At 33.6% G+C, this 22,226-nt stretch overlaps 1 protein-coding gene across 3 annotated transcripts in view; it reads right to left on the reverse strand.

The window, feature by feature from the left end:
- Positions 1 to 1,058: 1,058 nt before the first annotated feature.
- LOC138708190 (ataxin-7-like protein 1) overlaps positions 1,059 to 22,226 on the reverse strand; it is a 101,208-nt gene continuing 80,040 nt past the window's right edge. The window contains exons 7-8 of one of the 3 annotated variants that reach the window (XM_069838472.1): positions 20,119 to 20,246; positions 1,059 to 18,022 (exon numbers count right to left, since the gene is read on the reverse strand). In XM_069838472.1, the coding sequence (XP_069694573.1) occupies positions 17,864 to 18,022; positions 20,119 to 20,246 (287 nt within the window). In that variant the 3' untranslated portion in view covers positions 1,059 to 17,863. Of the gene's footprint in view, positions 18,023 to 20,116; positions 20,250 to 22,226 lie in introns of those variants that run through there. The other 2 variants (XM_069838471.1, XM_069838473.1) reach the window with 2 other exon arrangements.

The raw sequence follows: 22,226 nt of genomic DNA on the forward strand, positions 1-22,226 counted from the left end.
CTTTATAGTATACAGTGGCAGTGCAAAGTATTTGAACAGTGAAATGTTTTTGAAGTATTAGTGAAATCAGGATAGAATCAGTGAAATGTGTCATAGTTCCAGTGCAGTGAGTGAGTTGACAGCGAAATGAGTGTAGTGTTGAAAGGTACTTGTGCAGATATGAACATATCATACTCGTGGGTTTTAGTTCGAACTTAGGTTTAAGATACAAATTAGATTAATTTTAAATGTTATTTTAAGTGATCGTGCTTCATTTAATTTAGGATGTTCCTTGTTATTACTATTATTATTATTATTATTATTATTATTATTATTATTATTAATTATTGTTAGTATTATTATTAATTGTATTTTTAAATAATAAGTTTATTATTGTCATTATTGAGTGTAATTAGTTACCACTGCCACCGGGTATATACCCATTGAAGTGTGAATAAATACATACATACATAATTTCATATCAGGAACTTATTGGAAACAGCAAACGTGGATTGTAAATTAGCTACTGTACTGGAAATCATATTTTGGAAATAGTACTGACCTTCATAGAAACGAGCACATCCTTTAGGATCATATATCATATGGTAAGGAGAGTTTTTGCTTATGAGTTTCCTATCTCAAAACACTGATAATACCCAGAATACACCCTTAAAGCTTGTCAGTGAGATCGAAATCACTTTGTGTGTGTGTGTGTGTGTGTGTGTGTGTATTCAAGTGCAGTGTGTCACAATGGGTCAAAATAATGTAAAAAGGAACTGAAGGAAGGATGCGAAGCTCTGTCCTCAAGGCCAAAACAATATAAAATCATCAAAATGATTATCATACTGTAACACTACTTTTGTAAATGAATTTTTTATCACATCTATCCCCAGGAAAATTCGACTGCGATTCTTATAGTCTTATTTATTAAGAAATTCAGCAGAATCTGTTACCGATATGGAAATCTCAAGCATCAAGTCTAGTATACACAGTATAGGAAATACGAGTACACATATTATTTCGAAGCGAGTCAATTTATGTAAACACATTGATAGAGTTTCACTATTAACAAAATACAGTGACAATGGAATATGTTTTAATCCTTGACATTATATTTGTCAAATAATAACATCATACACTATGTTTCACAAACTATTTGCCATTCTTAGGCAAATGATGTAGCATGCGATATCAAGGAACCAAATTACGTTATGACATCTATGCTAATTCCAACTACTATGGACTCACCGGTATTTGAAGTTCTGCAGGTAAAAATAAATACTTAAATGAATGACAAGACACTTCTGATTGGTCTATTCATGAAGTGTGATTGAATCTAATTAGAAATTACTTAATTTCCACTAGTCTCCGAAATCCATTCTCGAATATTGATGGAAATAAACTTCACCACACATCCTCAGCAAACAGAATGAATATGTATAGATTAATTCAGGAATGATTTGACTTGTTAGGGATTACCAAAGTCACCCAATTGCTCAAATTATGTTTTCAGTGTAGTACTGGTATATCCAACATATTATTTTCCTAACGACATTCTTGTTTCTGTTATAAATTTATGAAACAGTCTGTAATACCAGAAATATCGGAAGAAAGTATCCAGTACTACATGATGGATTTTACGTGATGGTTTGACTAAATATGTATTATTTAAATAACTTAGTAGAAATTTTGAAGATTTATGTGGTGTGTAAAATAGAGTACAAGCACAGCTTTATTTCCATCATTGTTTTCTTAACATACTTCAACACAGTCTGAGGTAGGACTGATATACTGCAGTTTTGAAAATTTCTTTGCTTAATATCACTTTACAAACTGGCCTCTGCAGAATGGAAGACTGAAAAGACTTATAAGAGGCATTTAATATAATTCTTGTTTCATACATACATTTATTACTGGAACAGGAAAAGTTTAACTGAAATTAATTTTGGAGGAAAATGTTACTTCACCGCCTTCCCATTTGATTTGCACAACTTTCACAACCATCTCAATATACATACCCAAACAAGTAATATACAATTATTAAGAGATCATGACAATGGATACAATATTTTCAGCTTTTGAAATATAAATAGGGTAAGTGAATGCAAATAAACTTGTTATCCTGCAAAATTGAAACTGGCACACACCAAGATTGATTTATAACACACACAAAAAGATCTGCACCCATACAATCACATTCACTACAGCAATAACAAATGTCATATACGATACTCAAAATATAAGAAAAGAGAGCAACAAATGTACATAAATCTTGAATACAAATATGTACTTTTTAGCCTAAATGGTCAAAATGTAAACAAAATTCCAAGTTGTATGTATACAGTGAACTAAAAAGAAAAGTGAGGAGGAGGTACTTGTGATGCACAACTTTGTGGAAGATCAATACAATTAAATTTAGATGCTATATAGGAAGAGGATGGCAACTACACTGCCCTAAAATTAAAGTTTAGAACTGTACGGATTTTTCCAATAAAAAGAAGAGAGAACTAATTACATTTTTAACTAGAAACAACAAATTTCACATAGCTTCTCATAGAAAGACACAACAAAAAATGGAACGCAATTTCGAGGTATGACCTGTAAAACAAGGCAATTTGTAAAAAAATGTTACCTAAAGATAGGTGTATTTTGTAGTAAGTAAATTGACAATGTACAACTCACAAATCATTTCAGTGCAAGAAACATTTATATTACAGTTCAATATGTATTTCCTCAAACAGCTCGAAGACCAAATCATATGTGACTAAGACAGTTGCTGATGTAATAAATTCCTCCCAACATTTCTTTTTCTTAGTATTTTCTTACTCCCTTTTACTCCAAACTATTTATATAAATTAATATTAAATTAGTCGTATCAACCTTTAAAGTTATGATAAAAACAAAGAAATCCAATCATAATTTCCAAAGAAAAGTACGAAATTTAGAAGGAAATAATCTGATCCTAACATTATTATTACATTGCTTTTATGGGTCCATAATTCTGACCAACGAGAACCGCATTTTTTAAGGTCATTAATTTACGGAATTTTAACAACATTGTTATGGTATCACTTAAAAAATGATTACCATTTCCCAATTATATATTATAGAGTTAATCTAATTGTTCCTCTTTCTGAAGTTAACGCTAATAAAAATTTCAGAAATGTGGGGCACATTCCATACAACATTGTCTGAATATTTAAAAATTACGAAGAACTAGTGAGTGAATGGTAATTTCCTGTTTTATACACCAATATACTGGGTGTTCATTTCAAAATGTGTCATGACGTCACTGTTGTGAGTCAGCGATTTGAAGCGAGTTTCAACTTTTATGTCAAAGACGTTGCCTATCGTTCAAGGTGTTCAATCTGAACTTGAGAACTTGTATGGTATAACTTGAAAGTTGTAGCAACAGATGGCGGTCTGTATGGTCTGTGTGCTACCATAACCTCTTTCGAACAGTGTTTTGTGGGGACAAGTCGTATGCAGAGTATTTGTTATCATCGGTTGCATACGGCAACATTCCTCAACACAAATCAAATGCTCCGTGTCTATGTTGACCTTTCAAGTTAATGTCAACAAATACGTAAGTAATTGTCTTAACCCTCTCGCCATATCCCGACAGTAAGAAAATCTCACCTCAGTACGTGTTTCCAAACAGTTCACATTCCTGCCACTACAGGTGTTACCGTATGTATCGGTAAGTACTCTTCAGAATGAACGCCGTACTTGCTAGGCAACGTCTCTGGCACATAGGTAATACACCTTTGTGGAAGTGTAGGAAGATTGAATTCTCTAGGTTCATCGGCTAGCTACATGACGGCATACGGTGAGCCATGACACACTTTGAACTGAACACGCAGTATCTTTAATACTGAACTAGCAGGTATTCTCCATTGACATCTGATCCCAGTATATTCCCAATGGCAATGCCAGCTTATCAGCTGGCAATCTTAACTGTCACTTCACAATACTGTAATATACCCAATGGAATTATTCTTTGCTTACAAGTCTCCCCGAGAAGCAGAGTTGAGACTATTAAATGACAGCATGTGCTATGGAACACACATTCTTCTTTACTTTGAAATGTCCGTGATTGATATCTGCGACCATGGAAAGAATATGGAATGGAGATTCTGTGAAATGAGCCATTTCACTATTAGTACCACTCTTCAGTAAAACTACAACTGTAAAACTATTATTGTAATGTTTTCAGCAGGTACTACGGTACATCTGATCGAGCATATTTCAATACCCTCACCTTGAAGAATGCAGGTTTCCACCCTAACTTTCTTCATCTGCCAGGGTCACAGATTTCATACACAGACAGCAGTATAATTTGTGCAAGGTATTCGTTATGAATTATATAAATACAAAATCATTTACAATATGGCATGTTAAATTCATGTTAGTGAAAAACTTGCGATACATGAGTTTTCTTAACAAGGTGAACATGTTTTAACTGAAGAAATGCAGGACCATTACATTTTAAAACACATTAAAAACAGAAACCCAGATTAGGGGCTATTCTTAGGTCTCAACTGTGGAGCTCTAACTGTCACAAGTATCTCACGGGCGTCTTGTAGAATTGTGCTTCTAGTCCTGACTCACGCAGTCCCAGGACTAATAGCTAAGTATACATGCTGCCATTATTGTAATAGTCTAATTGAATCGGTTATTGTTGAAAGGAACTAAGTCCACTTTTTAAAGTTTTGAGATAATCGAAAAAAACTGATTTGTGAATAATCTATCGAAGATTAAACCAAAATATATTGTACACATGAAATATATGTGTAATTTAAAGTTTTGAGATAATTGAAAAAAACTGATTTGTGAATAATCTATCAAAGATTAAACCAAAATATATTGTAGACATGAAATATATGTGTACAATATATTTTGGTTTAATTTTCGATAAATTATCCACAAAACAGTTTTTTTCGATTATCTCAAAACTTTAAAAAGTGGACTTAGTTCCTTTCAACAATAACCGATTCAATTCTAATTTTTGGTCCTTTCCTTTCAAAATTTATTCAGTTTTTTTCAGTGGAACAGTAACTCCCAGAGAAAGACAAGTTGTCAACTGGTTTGGAGAATCTAATGCACACTCACGTACCTTCCAATCACTCATTTATTCCGTACTTAATTGAATTAACAGACCATTGGAATACTACCCACATACCAATTCTACAATATGGAGGATGGTTGTAACATGAATTCAGAAACTGCTTGTCATTAGCAGAAGTTGGGGATGAATTTATAGTTCACTGGTCAAATACTTCTCATTTAATTGGTAGGCAGTTTCCAGTACTGAAGGTTGCAATGAGTTATGCTTCTTGAATAGGTGATAGTCGATAGTGGAATCGCTGCTTTCAACCAAACATAGGTCTTTCCTTGTTGCACTTTCTAATTCGTAGAGCTGCTGCACGGACAATATTTCATAATTGGATAAGTCAAAATTCGAAAATACTAAGATCCCCTCAATCATAGTATATGACATTTTTTCCCAGGTCTACAAAACAAATCTCCACACAATGCAGGTTTGGGAAGAAATATCTTACAAACAATTGGGACTAATTACAAGTGAAGAGCAGTAGTGTGTCTAACAATTTGTGAAGGGATGAGAGATACGCATTCAACAATGCGACAGACATTCCCAGTAACATTTGTATAGATTTTAATAAATTAGTTCGAGTGACACTCTCTCTCTCTCTCTTACTTGGTGCATACAGCTCAATAATGAACATATTAAATTATTCACAAATGATCTTAGTGGCGTCAGATTTCAATGGAAAATACTGCACTATTCAAAATCAAAAACTAGTATGAACCAGTGAGACAGGTAAACAATTGGGAGAAAAAATGGAAACAGATTTCTAAGTTATTCACATCTGAAATATTCAAACTGGTAGGGCAGTTGATTTAAGTTTGAAGTACAAGTCACTGGGATGACGTAAACATGCATTTCAAGATTTTGACGATAATACACGATTTCAACATTCCTCGCACCAAAGTTAAAAGCTGAAGAATTATTCTGTCTGAAGTAATAATTGTAGGTTAAGTTCTTGTTTTGTGGAAAAGAGTTGCAACATTTCTTTTGTACATAGTTCTCTTAAGATGGTATTTAAGGAAAGCAATATATTTATAAATAAAATTATGTATCTATGTTTTGAAACTGTTTGTGTTAGAGAACGAAGTATGTACTGAATGCATTAAGAAGCAAGTGAATATTATTAAGACAAATAAAAAATTCCATATTTAGTATTATAAGAATTGTCTACAGAATAATATCGTCACTTAAGGTGCAAATACTTGTAAGCCTCAACATTTTCGAAACTGAGATTTTGGTACCGTTGTATTCATCTAAGTGATGCGCATCTACCGGCAAAGTTTCGTAAATCACATTTTAATATTAATCGCGGAAAACTAAAAATTGTAATATCACGTAAGCTCACAATTAATGGTGACTAAAACAGTTTTTACATTCTCCCGTAAAATTGTTATTTTGTTGGATAGCAGTATTTGCACCTTAAGTGATGATATTGGAAAAAAAAAATAGCCTTCTTCAACAGCACTTTAATTTAACAGTCACTCTTTTATTCTTAATATCTTAACATCTTACAGCTTTGGAGATCATGATGCAGTGGATGTCCTAAAGCATGGGTTGTCAGACTGGCAACTCACAGGCTCATAGAAAGTTGTCTATGGTTAATGGTGGACTTTGCTCTGCAAGACTGGCTGGATGATTGTAATGGTCGATGTAGTTTCATTAGTAAATCTTGTGCTCTGCCTTACTTCCTATAATGGCGAGCACAATTAAGAAGCAAAAGACCTACCTTTTCAGTCACAGTGGGAAGACGATTATTTCTTTACAGAGCTCAAAAGTAAATACAGTAAAACCCCGATAAGACGCTGTTCAAGGGACCGGGTGTAAAACGCATATTAACTGGGACCGCGTATTAGGCGGGTATACTAATTTTGACTTATATACAGTATCTATTAGCATTTTTCTTTATTGAAATACATGATTCATGAAAGATAATACAGTATTACTCCATTATGTAATTACTGTACTGTACGTTAAAGACATTTACAATATGTACTGTACTTAATTCTTTCGGAAAAAAAAAACATTTATAGTTGTTTGCCGTGTGCGTGTTCTTCAAGTCCTCATGTTTACCACACTTCGGTTTCTGCGATTACATCCTCCCGACATTGCAGCTGTAGTGATTGAGTCGCGATTTTTTATTATCGTTCTTAATGTCGATGATGGGATTCCTAATGAATCACAGAGCTGTTTCTGAGTAAGAGTACTGTTCTCATCGTACTTCGTAAGATTTTCAATTATCGAGGTTTTCCTGTAAATCTATATGTTTACTGTATAATGCAAGTGTATGTACTGGAAAGAAAGGAAACACTAAATGACACTAAAAAACTGTTCATTCCGTGGTCGAATATTGTTTCCTTCACATTCTGCTGAGAAGAAAGCAAAAGAGAGGCAATTGAAATCTGTTTGTTCGACAACAAGTGGCTTAAAAAAATGAGCGGACAAGAATAAAGTGGCAACGGAAGCATCATACCACATTAAAAAGTTCATTATCAAAAGGAAACACTATTGGAGGGTAGCAAAAAGACTAAAAAATCTTTTTAGAAGTTGGTAATGCATTCTTCAATAAAGCTTTCTAGCAAAACAGTGATGAAAACAGTTGTGTTTATGGCTAGTGATGTTGTTTCATAAATGGAGAGAGATTTTGATAGGTGCAGGTACTTTTCGCTCCAAATCTTATCTTAGGATATATTATGCCTTTTTTAATAGCTTATTGTTGTATGGGATTCGTATTTGGAGTAATAACTCTAGTATATCAAAATTACTTATCGTGCAAAAAAAGGCCTTATGTATCATTATGGCTGCCCCTTTTAATGCTCATTGCAGACTGTTATTTAAACAAGAAAAAATACTGACTGTAGTGAATCTTTATATATTTGAATGTTTACTTAAGGTAAAAAAGGGAATAAATAACTATAGTAGTGGACGAGATATACATAATTATAATACCAGGTCCAGTTATCTTCTACTTGAACTGGCAGTTAGATTGAATAAATCAAGGTGTTGGCTTGATTCAATGTCTCTAAAATTATTCAACAAATTATCTTAGGAGGCTCATAGTGTTACATTATCTAGATTTAAAAACATCTTACAGAAATGGCTTATTGATAATCCTTTTTATAATGTGAGTGAATACATTGAACAAACAGGAACCCTTCACTTCTAATTTTAATTTCAATTTTATTTTTAATCTGTACTTGTATTTTGTATTGACTGGCTATGCCCTTAGCATTTGTTTTATGTTTGTGGCTGTAATTAAATTGAAATTAAACTTGAATCGACAGATGTGGTCACTACTGCTCAATTAGATGTTTTTGTGAAAATAAGCTTCGATGATTTCACAACAAAAGAAGAACTCCTCAAGGTCATTACTTTTAAATTATGTACTTACAGAAGAAGTTATATTTTCAGAGATAAAAATGGTAGGCCTATTAGATGTTCAGGTATTTTCAAGAAAACATGGGTTAATGTCAAACACTTTCCCTATTTCAAAGACAGGGATCTTCACACTCACACTGTGGCAAAAAAAAGTGTAGAAATTGTCTAAAAATACATAATACTGTGGCGATAACTAAACTTGTTTACTAGTTTCAGAAAATAATAAGGTTGTTCTTTCTGTCACAAGCTGAATATTTATACAAATTATACAGAGAGAACAGTTTGAGTTTTTTTTTTTTTTTCACGTATTAAGAATTTATTCTCTTTGCACCTGTTAAGCTACTGACTTTTAGAATACATAATTTATGCCTGAGAGACAATTCTTCATCTTACCCTTGGAAAGGTCGCTACTTACTGTTGTTCAGGTGGTCGCATATTCGACATTTTGCCAAGGCTAGCATCACATTTGACTTTTTCTGTTATAACTCTTGAGAGGGATGAAATAGCGAGATGAAGTACCAAATGTTTTGTTACGACTTGGGACTTTCTTGCGATGTAGGGTAAACATTGGTAATTTCGTGGCAGTGGTTATTTCGTGATACTTTTTCTTTGCTCTTTCGTGAACTAACCAATGGTGTTACGAGAGTCAAATTTCTGCCAAGGGATTGCATATGTTGTCCGGTTTCTAGAAACATACAGCTACGCTTTGTGTGACTATTGTAGCTGCTTCAGTGAGCTTTTATGTTTGGAGAGAGCAAGTTAGTGTCTACTTCTCAGGCGTACAAATTTTGTGGACATTTGTAATTACATTACAGGCTTATTACTAAAGGTAAGCATATGATATTTGGTACAATGATTTATTACATCTTAATGAAATTTTAGGAAATGTTTTTGGAATTTTAGATACAGCTGTAGTCGCCATATAGGCTTAGCTTTACTGATAGAAATCTTAGCTGTTTGAGCCGAAATTTTGTTGAGCATTAAGCATTACATTTTATACAATTTAGAAATTGTATTACAATACGAATTTTAGAAATCTGAAGATAAGATGTGATAACAAAAAAGAAAAGGGGGACGCAATGGGTTCAGTGTAGCTTCTGTTTGATTTGTTATCATGCTCAGTGCCAATGATAAGTGCTAGATGACTTACTTGCAAGAATTGTGACAGAAGATGAAACATGGCTCCACCATTTTGGACCGGAGACAGATGCAGACAATGGAGTGGTATCATGCAAATTCACCTAAAAAATAGAAATTCAAAAGTGCACCTTCGGCAGGAAAAGTTACGGCTACTGTGTTTTTCGATTCAGAAGGACTCTTGCTTGTGGACATCATGCCACATGGAACCACCATTAATTCTGACGCGTATGTGGCAACTCTCAAGAAACTTCAAGCTCAACTGAGTCGTGTTCAACGACATCGGGAGAAGCAGGATATTCTGCTATTGCATGACGATGCACAGCCATATGTCAGTCACAAGACCACAGACCAGATCAGAAAATTCGGATAGACAACACTTAAACATCTGCATTACAGTCCTGAACTGGCACCGTGCGATTACCATCTCTTTGGTAAACTGAAGGATCCCTTCGCGGAACGAGGTTAGAAGATGACTCCCTTGTGCACGCTACTAAAGAGTGGGTCAGACGTATTGGTCCAGACTTTTACCGTGCTGGTCTATATGCCCTCGTTCCTAGGTTATGTAAGGCAGTTGAAAGGGATGGGGATTATGTGGAAAAGTGACATTTTGTTCCTAAAGGATGTATCTACATTCTGTGAAAATAGCAAAGCTGTAGGATAAAAATATAATTTTTAAACAAATGTTATGCATTACTTTTGGAGTTACCCTAGTAATAGGGTATAGTAAAGTCCGTAATAAAAGTGTTCACCCTTTCAGGGCAAAGAAGATCCCTTTTCAATTTTAATTTTTACTTTGATTTCATTCTTATTATGTGTTGATATGTATTTCTATGTTTTCTTGCTATGAATATTAGACGGAATTACTATGTTTGAAGTCTTGTAACAATAAATGAGAATTTCATTTGACTTTAATGAATTTTTCCACAATTCTTCTACCTCTCACGAAATTATCAATGTAATATCACAAAATTACCAAGGTTATCACGGGATAACCAACCTTTTAGCTTAAGTTGTAAAAGTGGTTTTTGGCACTTGTTCAAGAATGTGTCCAATCTTTTATGTCTCCAGATTTGTACAGCAAATTATCGTCTTTTAGATGAAAAAATCGGAATAAGGATATATTTACACATTTGCATTTTAAATTAATTTTCATGAAATTATCACGAAATTACCAATGTTTACCCTATCACAATATACAGTTTCATTGAAAAGAATGGTGATATCTACTTTAATTATTCCCGGATCTATTATAATATATTCAATGAGCTTTTGTACTGTGCAATAGGCCTACATGTTTTTATTTAATTTAAAAAAGGGGTGAGTTTTCTGGCGAAAAACCTGTATTAAAAGAAAAAAGGTTTAGAAACTTCTAAAGGGAAATTATAAACTCGAAGACGATGAGAAGGTCATTCCTTTACAAAGACATGCATTATAACTGAGCTACTGATCTGACAAATATTTTCTCTACAGAGTACCGTGTATTTTTCGAAGACAATTCTTCCAGCAGTTAACAGCCAACACTTCCAAAGTTAGCTAGAAAAAGGGAGAAACTTGCAATCCCTTCAATTTTGGTGTGATTGTCATATGAATTTGATACTTAGCAAAGTGCTCACATAGTGACCAGCACTGGGTTAATGGAACGAAGCATGGCAATCCTGACTAAGCAATGGTGCAACTTAGCAACACTGCATATTTCTGATTCACTGCAGCCATGAAGCCTTTGAATGTAATATGCAGGTTTGAGTAGAGAATGCATGTTTATATTCATTATATTCTAAACAGGTGATTGGCTGGGTGGTGAGTAAGAAACACTTTCAGAAGCTATTTCAAAGTCCGTCAAAGTATTTGGAAAGCAGTAAGTTAGTGCAGATTCTTTAGTAATAATTGTTATCACAGCTATAAACCAATTGATGTGAACTGATATCAGCAAGGACATGTGAATACAAAAACTTATGGTTATGCATAGAAGTAATTATGATCTGAAGATTATGAGAAGGCTATAAAAATGTTAGTTACTTCGGGTAAATGTCCCACAGGAAGACAGTCGATTTACAACATATTCCTAACTCAACACTGGAAAATAAATTGAACATAAATTCTGTGAAAGTTTACAGAATAATTCTGTCCACGGTCTACCTGGAATTTTTTTTCTCTTCTGATGATATAAGATAATTATGAATAGCTATTTGTATACATTTTCACGGAAAAAGAAATTATATTACAAAAATATAACAGTTAATGAATCCCTATGAAAATAAATTCTGACACTTTGTACATGAAATGAGAATACTAAGAGGCCTTGTAAACATCGTAAGTGGAAGTGAAGTTCTTACATCCATATGATAAAATCAAGTCAGTCTTTGTTTCCCAACAAGAATCAAATGAAAACACCTTTATTTTTACTTGATTATTTTACGACACACTATCAACTAACGGGCTATTTAGCATTGATGGAATGTATGATAACAAGATGATATTTGGAAAGATGAGGCCTATGATTTATCATTGGTTACCTGACATTTGCCTCAGGGTTTGGGAAAAACTTGAAAAAAAAAAAACACACAATCAGGTAATCAGCCCAAGCAGCAATCGAACCCACAAACATGCTACCTCCTGAGTTAAGCTGATGACTGTAAAAATACTGTAACAAAGAAGCAAATTACTAATATGTTACTTCCATTGCACAAAAAATAGAGAAAGGGACATTTCTATCTTCAAAGAAAACGTGACATCATCATCATACTCATCCTCTCCAGTTTTAGGCCTCATGGCCCATTTTGGTCTCAATTATTTGTTTATTCAGTTGTCTCAAAATTCTCTCTCTCTTAAATTGGTAGTGTGGAAATGATTTAAGAAATTGAAAGGAATAGGAATAAGAAATTTACATTTTTCACTTAAGGAGCTCATTTTCAAAACGTCTCTTGTCCAACCGATAACGAAAATGTGCTTCCTGTGTCCATGCATTCTTCAAATACAACTGCCATGATTTGGCTTCAGAACGCCATCTGAACCACTAAAATCTTGTGTTAAGTGACTATTGGAATCAAACTGAATTTGCGACAAAATATTAGTTCCAGCTTTGGAATCAAAGATTCTCATGCTCTTATTTGATTCTAAATGCCCCCAACCTCTTTGGTTTCATAATGTCTCTTCCCTAGGTCGTACGAAATTTTACATCTAAAAACGTTTTTCGTGATTTCCCACAAAATTTTGGGAAATGGGCAAGGGCTGTTTTGAAAATAAGCTCCCCACTTTCATTGTTGTGTAAAGCCTGACGTTAATTGTACTAGAACATTTTCTACAGTAACAACACCACTAAAATTATGCAAAATTTGTCGAGACTAAATCTTCCTTAAATTATTGGCTGAGAGTTCGTCACCCTAGTGCAACATTCGGTAAGAGGTCAATCGCATGTGATGGTCCATTTGCATGGGCTCCATGTTCCTTAACTTGACACCATGCGACTTTTTTATTTGAGGTACCATGAAGGACATGGTTTACAGCACATCTATCGAAGATGAGCAAACCTTAGTATAGCACATTATGGCTGCATCAAAAGTAATCCAGACCACTTCAGGAATCTTTCAGTGTGTGTGTGTCAATGCTTGTTGCACCATTATGTTGCTTGCCAAAATGTTAATGGGGCTCATTCTGAACATTTGTTCAGGCTTGTTGTGCATTAAACATGCAGCATTTGATAAAAGAAGTGACTTAAGATAACTGTACTGTAATGATTGGAGCAACCCAAAACATGTATATTTCTGTATTAAATGCATTTTTTAAAATGCAGAAGGAGGATTTATTTCCTGACTACCTACCAACATGTTATTATTTCCTAATGTGAGTGAGTTTACTTTCCACTTGACAATCCACAAACACACAAAATTGTGGCTCTGGATCCGTCACTGCAGTACTGTAGCAGAATGTCTGAGACTACTTGTTCCTACTCTTAAAATACCGGTACTTAGTTTTGTGCCACCTTCTTACTCTCAAAATTTTTGTATGTTTTTTTTTTCTCGCACCCTGTATATTAAGGGAACATTTTCTTCACACAATTAAATTTTATGCAACCTTCTGGTACCGCAATTGCAGCATTATGGAATTGAATTCTCGTCTGCATGGTTCCAACAAATGGGGCCATTGCTCATATTGCGAGGGCATCCATGGAAGTGTTGCAGGAAATATTTCCAGGATAGGTTATCTCGCACAGGGATGACTTTCCATTTACCTGACCTCATTGTCTGTAATTATTTCGTTTGGGGGTATCTCAAAGCTCAATTTTTCATTAAGAGACCTCAAAATATTGAAGAATCAAAGAGGGCAATTCAGAGCGAAACTGCAGCAATTCCAGAAGACTGAGAAAGTAAGACTGCAGGAGTGCATTAAAAATTATGGACGTCATTAGAATGATGTGCTGTTTAGAAACAAAAAGGCATTCTATGCTGTAACAATAAATTAAATCTAAATGTATAATTAACTGATTTATTAGGTGTTAAAAATTATCAGGTTCCAATGCTGCACCCTCTATAATTTCATAATTAATGTTACTGCATTTAACGCACTCCTTCTTGTAAGTTACTTTAACTATGTTTGTAACTGAAGTCCTCATATTACCATCTTCTATTTCTATTCTTTAAAATTTAACTGCACAATTATTTTCCTTGCTTCATTTTTAATAAATAAAATTCTAAGTTCTAGACCATTTTAAAAGCATTTTGTGTGTCTGAATTATCCCCAGAGTAGAATAGTAACATGCATTTCTAAATATATATATATATATATATATGGAGATTTTTCGGGATGCCACAGGAGAACCAAAGATCCCAGAGAAACCCCCGTGTTATTTGGATCACGGGCTTGCCCAACACAATTATAAACTGGAATATACCATGTTTCGAACCAGGGTCGACAGCATTATAAATCCAGCAATCTAGCCACTAGCTGTAGACAGCGTCTAAGAAAATATAGGTCCCTGAAGGCACTATGCGGGGTGAAATCGCAATATTTTATTGCTATCTTTTGTAAATTGCTGTTGGTAAATCACTGTATTTTCCAAAAGAGAGATTAAAAAAAAGTCAAAACTGTCCTGTCATCCAATGTTAAAAAAATTAGTGCATTCCTATTACATATTTTGACAATGATAATATTAATTTACGAATTATTACAGAAAGGCTTCATTAAGAACATAACAGAAACATTTGCAACGTAAAGCACAGCTATTATGCCTAGGTGGAAACATTATGTTCTTGGAGAAAATCTGTGCATTTTCAAATTACAACCAAGAAAACGCATGTTATACAAAATAAAGGTAGAGTTTACTTGCTCCTTAAGGCATCGGCTGATATTAATCAAGAAATGTTATAAGAGAAATTTAACCATCACAACCAACTTAACATAACCATAGTCCTTATTGTTTGCTGTCTCTCAGGATAAGTCTGTGATGTACTATTATTGCTACAAAAGCCCAAATCTATACACATGAAACGGAAATATGCCTTATAGTCACATTTAATATTACCATTTTTACTGAATCAGCAAAAATAAAAAAATTACTAGATGTCCTTATATCAAAAGGATACAACGGTAGTAAAGAAACAAAAAGAGATGTTGATAGATTTCCATTTTATCCGAATTTTACAAATACAGACTTAATAGTATTAAACTAATTACAATATAATACTAATTACAACTGAAGGAACTTACACATTGGGGAACCCAAACATTATTATGTGAAAAATAACAAATTTAAGCATGTATGAAATATCTGTTGAAAAATAGGTGAATGATATAAATATTATTAGCAATGGTAAAATAATGTTCAGTCTTTTTTTTACAGTTAACAAATGAAAAAGGATTCTATAAAAAAACTACTTAATCAAGCATGATTATTATAGATGAGCATCTTTCTGGAAAAGTAATCACAATTCAATACTGTATAAACAAAGATTATAAAAAAAATATAATAATTCTTCTTCCACAAATTACATTTTTACGTAATTAAACAAAACAGTATGCTGAATCATCATATGAAGAAGCATACAATTACAAAGAAAACACTTCGTTGTGCATCACTTATGAATATATATACTGTACCATCACACCACATAGAAGGTATCACTGCATATTTGTACAATTAAAGGTGTAAAAATTTTAAACAATTTGTTCATCGCCGAATATTTAAATGTATATGCATGGCAGTATCTTGAAGAAAAATATTAATTAATAACTACTTACAATTCTTGATGAAGAATCATTTGCCCAAAACCTTTATGTTCTCTGCCATCTTCTAAGAAACCATTCATACAATCATATTATTTTATACTATAAGCAGAAATTAAATTTTACTTTATTAAATTTTGCATTTTGGTGAATATAACTAAATGACTTACAGAATTCGCGATATATAACAATCAAATGTACTAACCAGACGCAACTCTCCTAAAGAAAAGTGAATTGCAACATAATGGTTTACAAAATGGAGAGAAGGTCAATAATATTTTAATACTCTTCACATTTTTTATACAATCAATAAATTTCCTATGTTCTTGCATAATATTGTTGAACTTGTCATTATTTCAAACTAAATCATTACACCTCTCTTCGAAATTTATATTATGAATTCATTGTTCAGAACAGTAGTTACGTGAGTACACTCAGATGAGGGATTTTCTATCAGGCCAAAATGTATTACATATTTCAAGACGTAATCCATTAGATAATTCCGTTTCATACATTCTTATTGAAGATATGTACAAAGCAGAATACATTGCAATTCGTTAATACAGAAGTAAGAGAGTGGCATATTCACGTAGGCTACTTAATATTATAATCTATAGCATTCCATTGTAAAAAATTACATAATAAAGAAGAGCACGTGATGGTGATGTTTAATTAAATAAAGAACAATTCAAACATGCATTCGCTCGCCCACAAAAAGAAGTTATCATCTCCATATATATCCTATATTAGCTGATAAAACAAGTCAATAGAATTCAATGTAGAATCAGACATATGTCTGTGAAAGAAGAAAAATAAGAAATAAATATCTTCATACAACGTATTATATAAAGTGAAAAAGGAACACAATTCAGTAAGAAAAACAATTAATAATTTTAAAGATTTAGTTATTATATTAGCAGACTTCAATCAGCTCAACATGCGCCAATTTCATAAAACAGAAATAAAATCATGCAATTGACAAGAATACTAGTAGCAGCAGTGATGATAATTATGGTGGTGGTGGGTGGTGGTGAAATAATTGGTACAACAAAACATTATTTCTACCTCTTAGTATTATTCAAAGGCTGAAAAATTGCAGAAGAAGAACAAAGAGAAATCCCACGTCTGACGTAATGTAGACAAACATGCAGCTCCTCCTACCAAAACATGAACACTTTGCGGGTTTAGTCGGTTTTCAAAGTCCTTCTATTACTCTACTGTGGAGGAAGATGGAGACATAATATCACTTGCGTAAGATGTTCTATTTTTCGAATTATAATATCACAGCTGGCTCGAGGTTCACTCCTGTGCTTTGTTCAAGTATTGAAATCTCTCCTAGTTTGCAATTCCACCACCACTTACAATGGTAGCACCACAAGCAACAGGTTGACAGCACCTCGAATGGATTAAATACTTGACATACAAAAAAAAAAAAAAAAAAAAAAAATTCACCTTGCACACAGAAACAAGCACACATTTTATATACATTATCTATCTGAACCACACACATTTATGTATATTGAAATGCATTCCAAATTATGAATGTGTACTGTGTATGTTTGTGTTCGTGTGTGTTGTGTGTGTAGAGTGATCAGTCTCTTTAAATTTAAGTTCATTGACAACTATGTATGAACCAGATACAGATAAGGAGGGTACGACTTTTACAATCTAGAATCTGGAATATGGGGTTGTCTCACCTACCGTGCAAATTAAAATATATGTACAGTTCTTACAAAAAATAAAATAAAAAACTTAGTATTATACAAATCCAAATAAATACTGCATTCTGGAAAAAAAAATTATCGACGTTACCATTTACATAATGTACACAAGATATTGACTCAAACAAATTCTTTGACAAGTACTATGCCAGTAACAACCAATTCATTTAGTTCAGGTGCAATGATTACGCACCAATATTCGACCGGATATACGCTATATAGTGAACAAAATTACAACCATGATCAAGAAGGCTATAGCTCTACCTGACAACACATTGACTTGATTTTCCTGAGATTGGGCTTGTGATAAGACTCAAAGTCAAGACTCGGAGGGAGCGTGATCCTTGACCATGGTACGTGCTGTAGTTGCTGCTGTGGCTGTTGCCAGACTCACCCCTCCACCCCCACTCAGCAGCTTCAGACATCCCGCCTGGCTACCTGTACTGTTCTTCGACTGCAGTTGGATCTGACTAATTACCTGCAATCCAGTAACAATACGTCAATTATAATGATGTTGTCCTATTTACATAAACAAGCAAATACTGAAAATTATTTTGGGGTTTTTAACCTTGTATCAAGATAATATTTCTCCAACGTTTTGGAACTGTCTGCATGTTCCATCAGTATGATCATCACCAGAGACTCAAAAGAGTCCAGTACTCTGTTGGTTCATTATGCAACAGTTGATTAGGTTATATAAACCTCTCAGGAGTTCTTAAATGTGAAGACATCTACTTTGGTTGGAAACCAAACCACAAATCTACAATTTTCTTCACAATCAATCACACTGAATATATGAATTCTTATAAGTAATTGCATTATGTAGTGGGTGAGCGAAAGACTGAAATCCCTGCAATTCTATTGTATTTAAAAATCATCATCATCATCATCATCATCATCATCATCATCATCATCATCGTAGTTGTATTACATCTCATTGTAGTTGTATCTATAATGTTATTACTTTATCAATATTTGATCGTTGAGTTTTCATGCCAATTTGCGGGGATTTTAAATCCATGTGAACTACTGCGATTCCAATAATTCTGGTAATGTTAATTCTATTGTTTTAATAGGTAGTTGGCATCACAACATGAGTTACAGCAAGGATACATTAATCAACTATCAAGTGATTACCTACTATGATATCATTAATTATTTATAGATTATTGAATAGATTAAGGTATATAAAATACATTCAATATGATTACAATGACTTTAATTACTTCTAGATCAAGATTATGAAAATTTTTTATTATTACAACACTCAAATAAAATATTAACACAAATTACGTTATTCTCAATTACCAGATAAAGCGCTCTGATAAAAGAATTTGCATATTTTACGTACCCCAATATTTCAGTGGCTAAAAAGGGTAAAAAAATAAATGCACATATCACGTGAGTAAATCGGTATTTGCGATCTGCTAAGTATTTCTGAAAGGACTCTGTCATTGCAACGATATTACAACTTCTGCACAGACGTCTGTCATCAAACATTTTGAGCAGCTTCAATAAAAAATTGTTCTTGTAGTCATTCATTACCACAGAATCCCATAGCATATACGTGAATTAATTTAAGGTTCATGAATTACACTGACTGATACATTTTCAATCCATTCATTCACTGCTCCATAGTATCAGCACATGATATGATATATATTAAATTTGATGTCAACATTTACAGTCATGTTGCAAGAGATAATGCAATGAGTGAGGTAATGTATATATAATGTGTGTAAGAAATATGGTGCATAATATTAATATTTTCACAATATTTATACGGGTACAACTCTTTCAGCACCTGTATTCACCACATGTATTCACCACTATCTCGTACAACTCGCTGGCATGAACAGTAACAACTCTTTATCAATTTAGTATTTACTCATAGGTCACAAAGGCCAGAGAGGGAGGGAACGATGATTCATATTTCCAGACGCAGATTTAACTTGGGGGCGTCATAATGTGGATAAGGGCTTACGTCATATGGGATACGAGGTTGGCAGAGAAGAAAGCAGAATCGGGCAGAATAGGCTTAAGTTTTTGAGGTCAAGATCCCACAAGGGCTGTAGTGTCATGGAATGAATGAGAATTCTCTATGCATACAGAACAATGTAAATAGTTTTCACTAAAATACATCATGAATGTTCAGGCTTGGAACTGTTTTGGCTTGTTCCTGTGGATCATAAGATGTCCAACGCTGTCTTGGTCTTCACAGACCTCGGCATTCTCGTGGTTAGTATGCAAAGGATAAATATGGGACGTGATCTTTGTTCACCCTGTGGACAAATTCTCTTCAATTTTTCTGATACTGATTATCATTCACTATATTTTGAAGTATGTAATATATCCCGAATATTTTCATTTCTTTGCCTGCCAGCCTAGTGTAGCCCAATAACAGTCTACAAGTTTCACATGTGCAGCTTCTATTTTCCTCGAGTCATAGTTTAGTCTTCAAGGCTATTATTTAATGCATGCTTTTGAAGTGATGTTGTGTAAATGTAAATTTATACTTGTGTTCATTTGTTCATTATATTACATTTTACATCATACTAAAAATAATCACGTTACCTGAGGACTTAGTACAGGAATCTGCTGAAAAGTGACAGGTCCGGTTGTTAAATACGTAATTTGAGGAGTCGCCAGTTGAACAGTGCTAGGTGCTGCTGCTATCCGAACATTTTGAACATTTGGAGAGACTGCTGCAAAAGAAACTCAGTATTAGTCACTTCTGTGAAATCTTTTGATGCTACTTAGTTTTCTTAAAAACTTATCCTTTCAAGTATAGGCCTACCAGTAAATTTTCGAAAGAGCATAATAATATTAGTTTAGAATAAATTTACATAATAATAATAAATTAATAATAATAATAATAATAATAATAATAATAATAATAATAATAATATGGTGATGAAAAGAAGAACTGCAGCAGCAGTGGTGGTGGTGGTGGTGGTGGTGGTGGTGGTGGTGGTGGTGGTGGTGGTGGTGGTGGTGGTGGTGGTGGTGGTGGTGGTGGTGGTGGTAGTAGTAGCAACAGTAGTGGTGGTAGCAGCAGCAGCATTTTCAGCAGCACAAGTAGTTTATTACTTGGTTATTTAACAATGCTGTACCAACTACTGGGTTACTTAGCGTCGATGGAATTGGTGATAGCGAGATGATGCCGAAGATTCGCCATAGATTACCTGACATTCGCCTTATGGTTGGGGAAAATCTCGTAAAAAACCCAACCAGGTAATCAGCCCAAGCAGGAATCGAACCTGTGCCCAAGTGCAGCAAATGCACTATCACTGCAGCTATGCCAGTGGCTAGCACAAGTAGTAGTATGGTAGCAGTGTATAGTGTTAGTGGTGGTGATGCTCCTAATAGTGACAGTGATGATGATGGTAATGGTATAAGTAGTAGCAGTGGAAGTTGCAATAGCATAAAGCAAAATAAATTTCAAAATTTATGCTACATAACAAGGTTATCCAAGTGAAAAACTATAAGAGAAACAAATATACAATTACAAAGGCTATCACTATTTCAATTTTTTGTAAACATGAGAATAAGATAATGGAGAAAAGTTAATGGGAAACGAAGGTAAGGCATGCAAAAGTATGGACTAATAATAAACAAAAAGTGAAAAAATATTAGTAGTAGTAATAATAATAATAATAATAATAATAATAATAATAATAATAATAATAATAATAATAAGTTTAGTCTTAGAATACTGTTCCATGTCCCAGGTGGATGACCTCTGTCTCGTCTGCCTGCAGCTCTGTATTTGTGCAGTTGTTTGGGGAATTACGTCATTGCCAATCTCAACATAGTTGGTTCATTTTTGGTAACCATTAATATCTTCCAGTATGCTTTTTACGCCTAATCTTTGTCTCACTGTGTATTTTGTTGGTTGAAGTGTATCTTACGAACCTCATTTCTACAGTTCATATTCTTTGTTTTTGTCGTGTCAAGGTCTAGCATTCCAGTGCATAAAGAAATGTGGGGATTGTCATCACTTTATAAAATCTTAAAATTGTTTCTACACTGGCTGTGCCACATAAATTTTGGACTTTCATTTTAAAATTGATACCTTTATCGTTATGTAAACTTAGGATATAACCAAGGGGCGTTTGTAAAGTTTTTACTTGCATCATATGTTTTCCAGTAAATGCTTGATTTGTATTTTAATTTTATTCACTGATATCTGGTAAGTTTTAGTCCCTAAGTATGGTTTGTGTGTTGTCTTATGAATCTGTTATGCCTATCTGCAAACAGTAAGGACATAGTTGTCAAATTTTTATTACCAGTACATTTTAATAAGTTTGCTTATGATTTGCAATTAAATAACCTAGGTGACAAAGGGTACCTTTGCCTAACCATTTAGCTACATTTTTAAACTTTTATAGCCATTGATTTACATTTCTACATTTATTTCTCTATAAAGGCTTTCAATAGCATGTTGAAGTTGTGGGATTTCTTCTTCTTTCATAATTTGTTTCTTATGGCTATACCAAAGCCTTAATATAGTCTATACAGACTATAAAGTTAAGTTTCTCAATTACCTGTAACATACCAAAATGCAGTTCAAACAAGATTTCCCATGTCTAAAACCGTGGTGCTAATTCATCATCATCTGGTCCATACTAGCATTAAGCCTTCTACTCGCAGTTGTTATTTTGGCACAGGTTTTGTATCCT

This window comes from Periplaneta americana, chromosome 10 (genome assembly GCF_040183065.1).
Source record: "Periplaneta americana isolate PAMFEO1 chromosome 10, P.americana_PAMFEO1_priV1, whole genome shotgun sequence".
NCBI lineage: Eukaryota > Metazoa > Arthropoda > Insecta > Blattodea > Blattidae > Periplaneta > Periplaneta americana.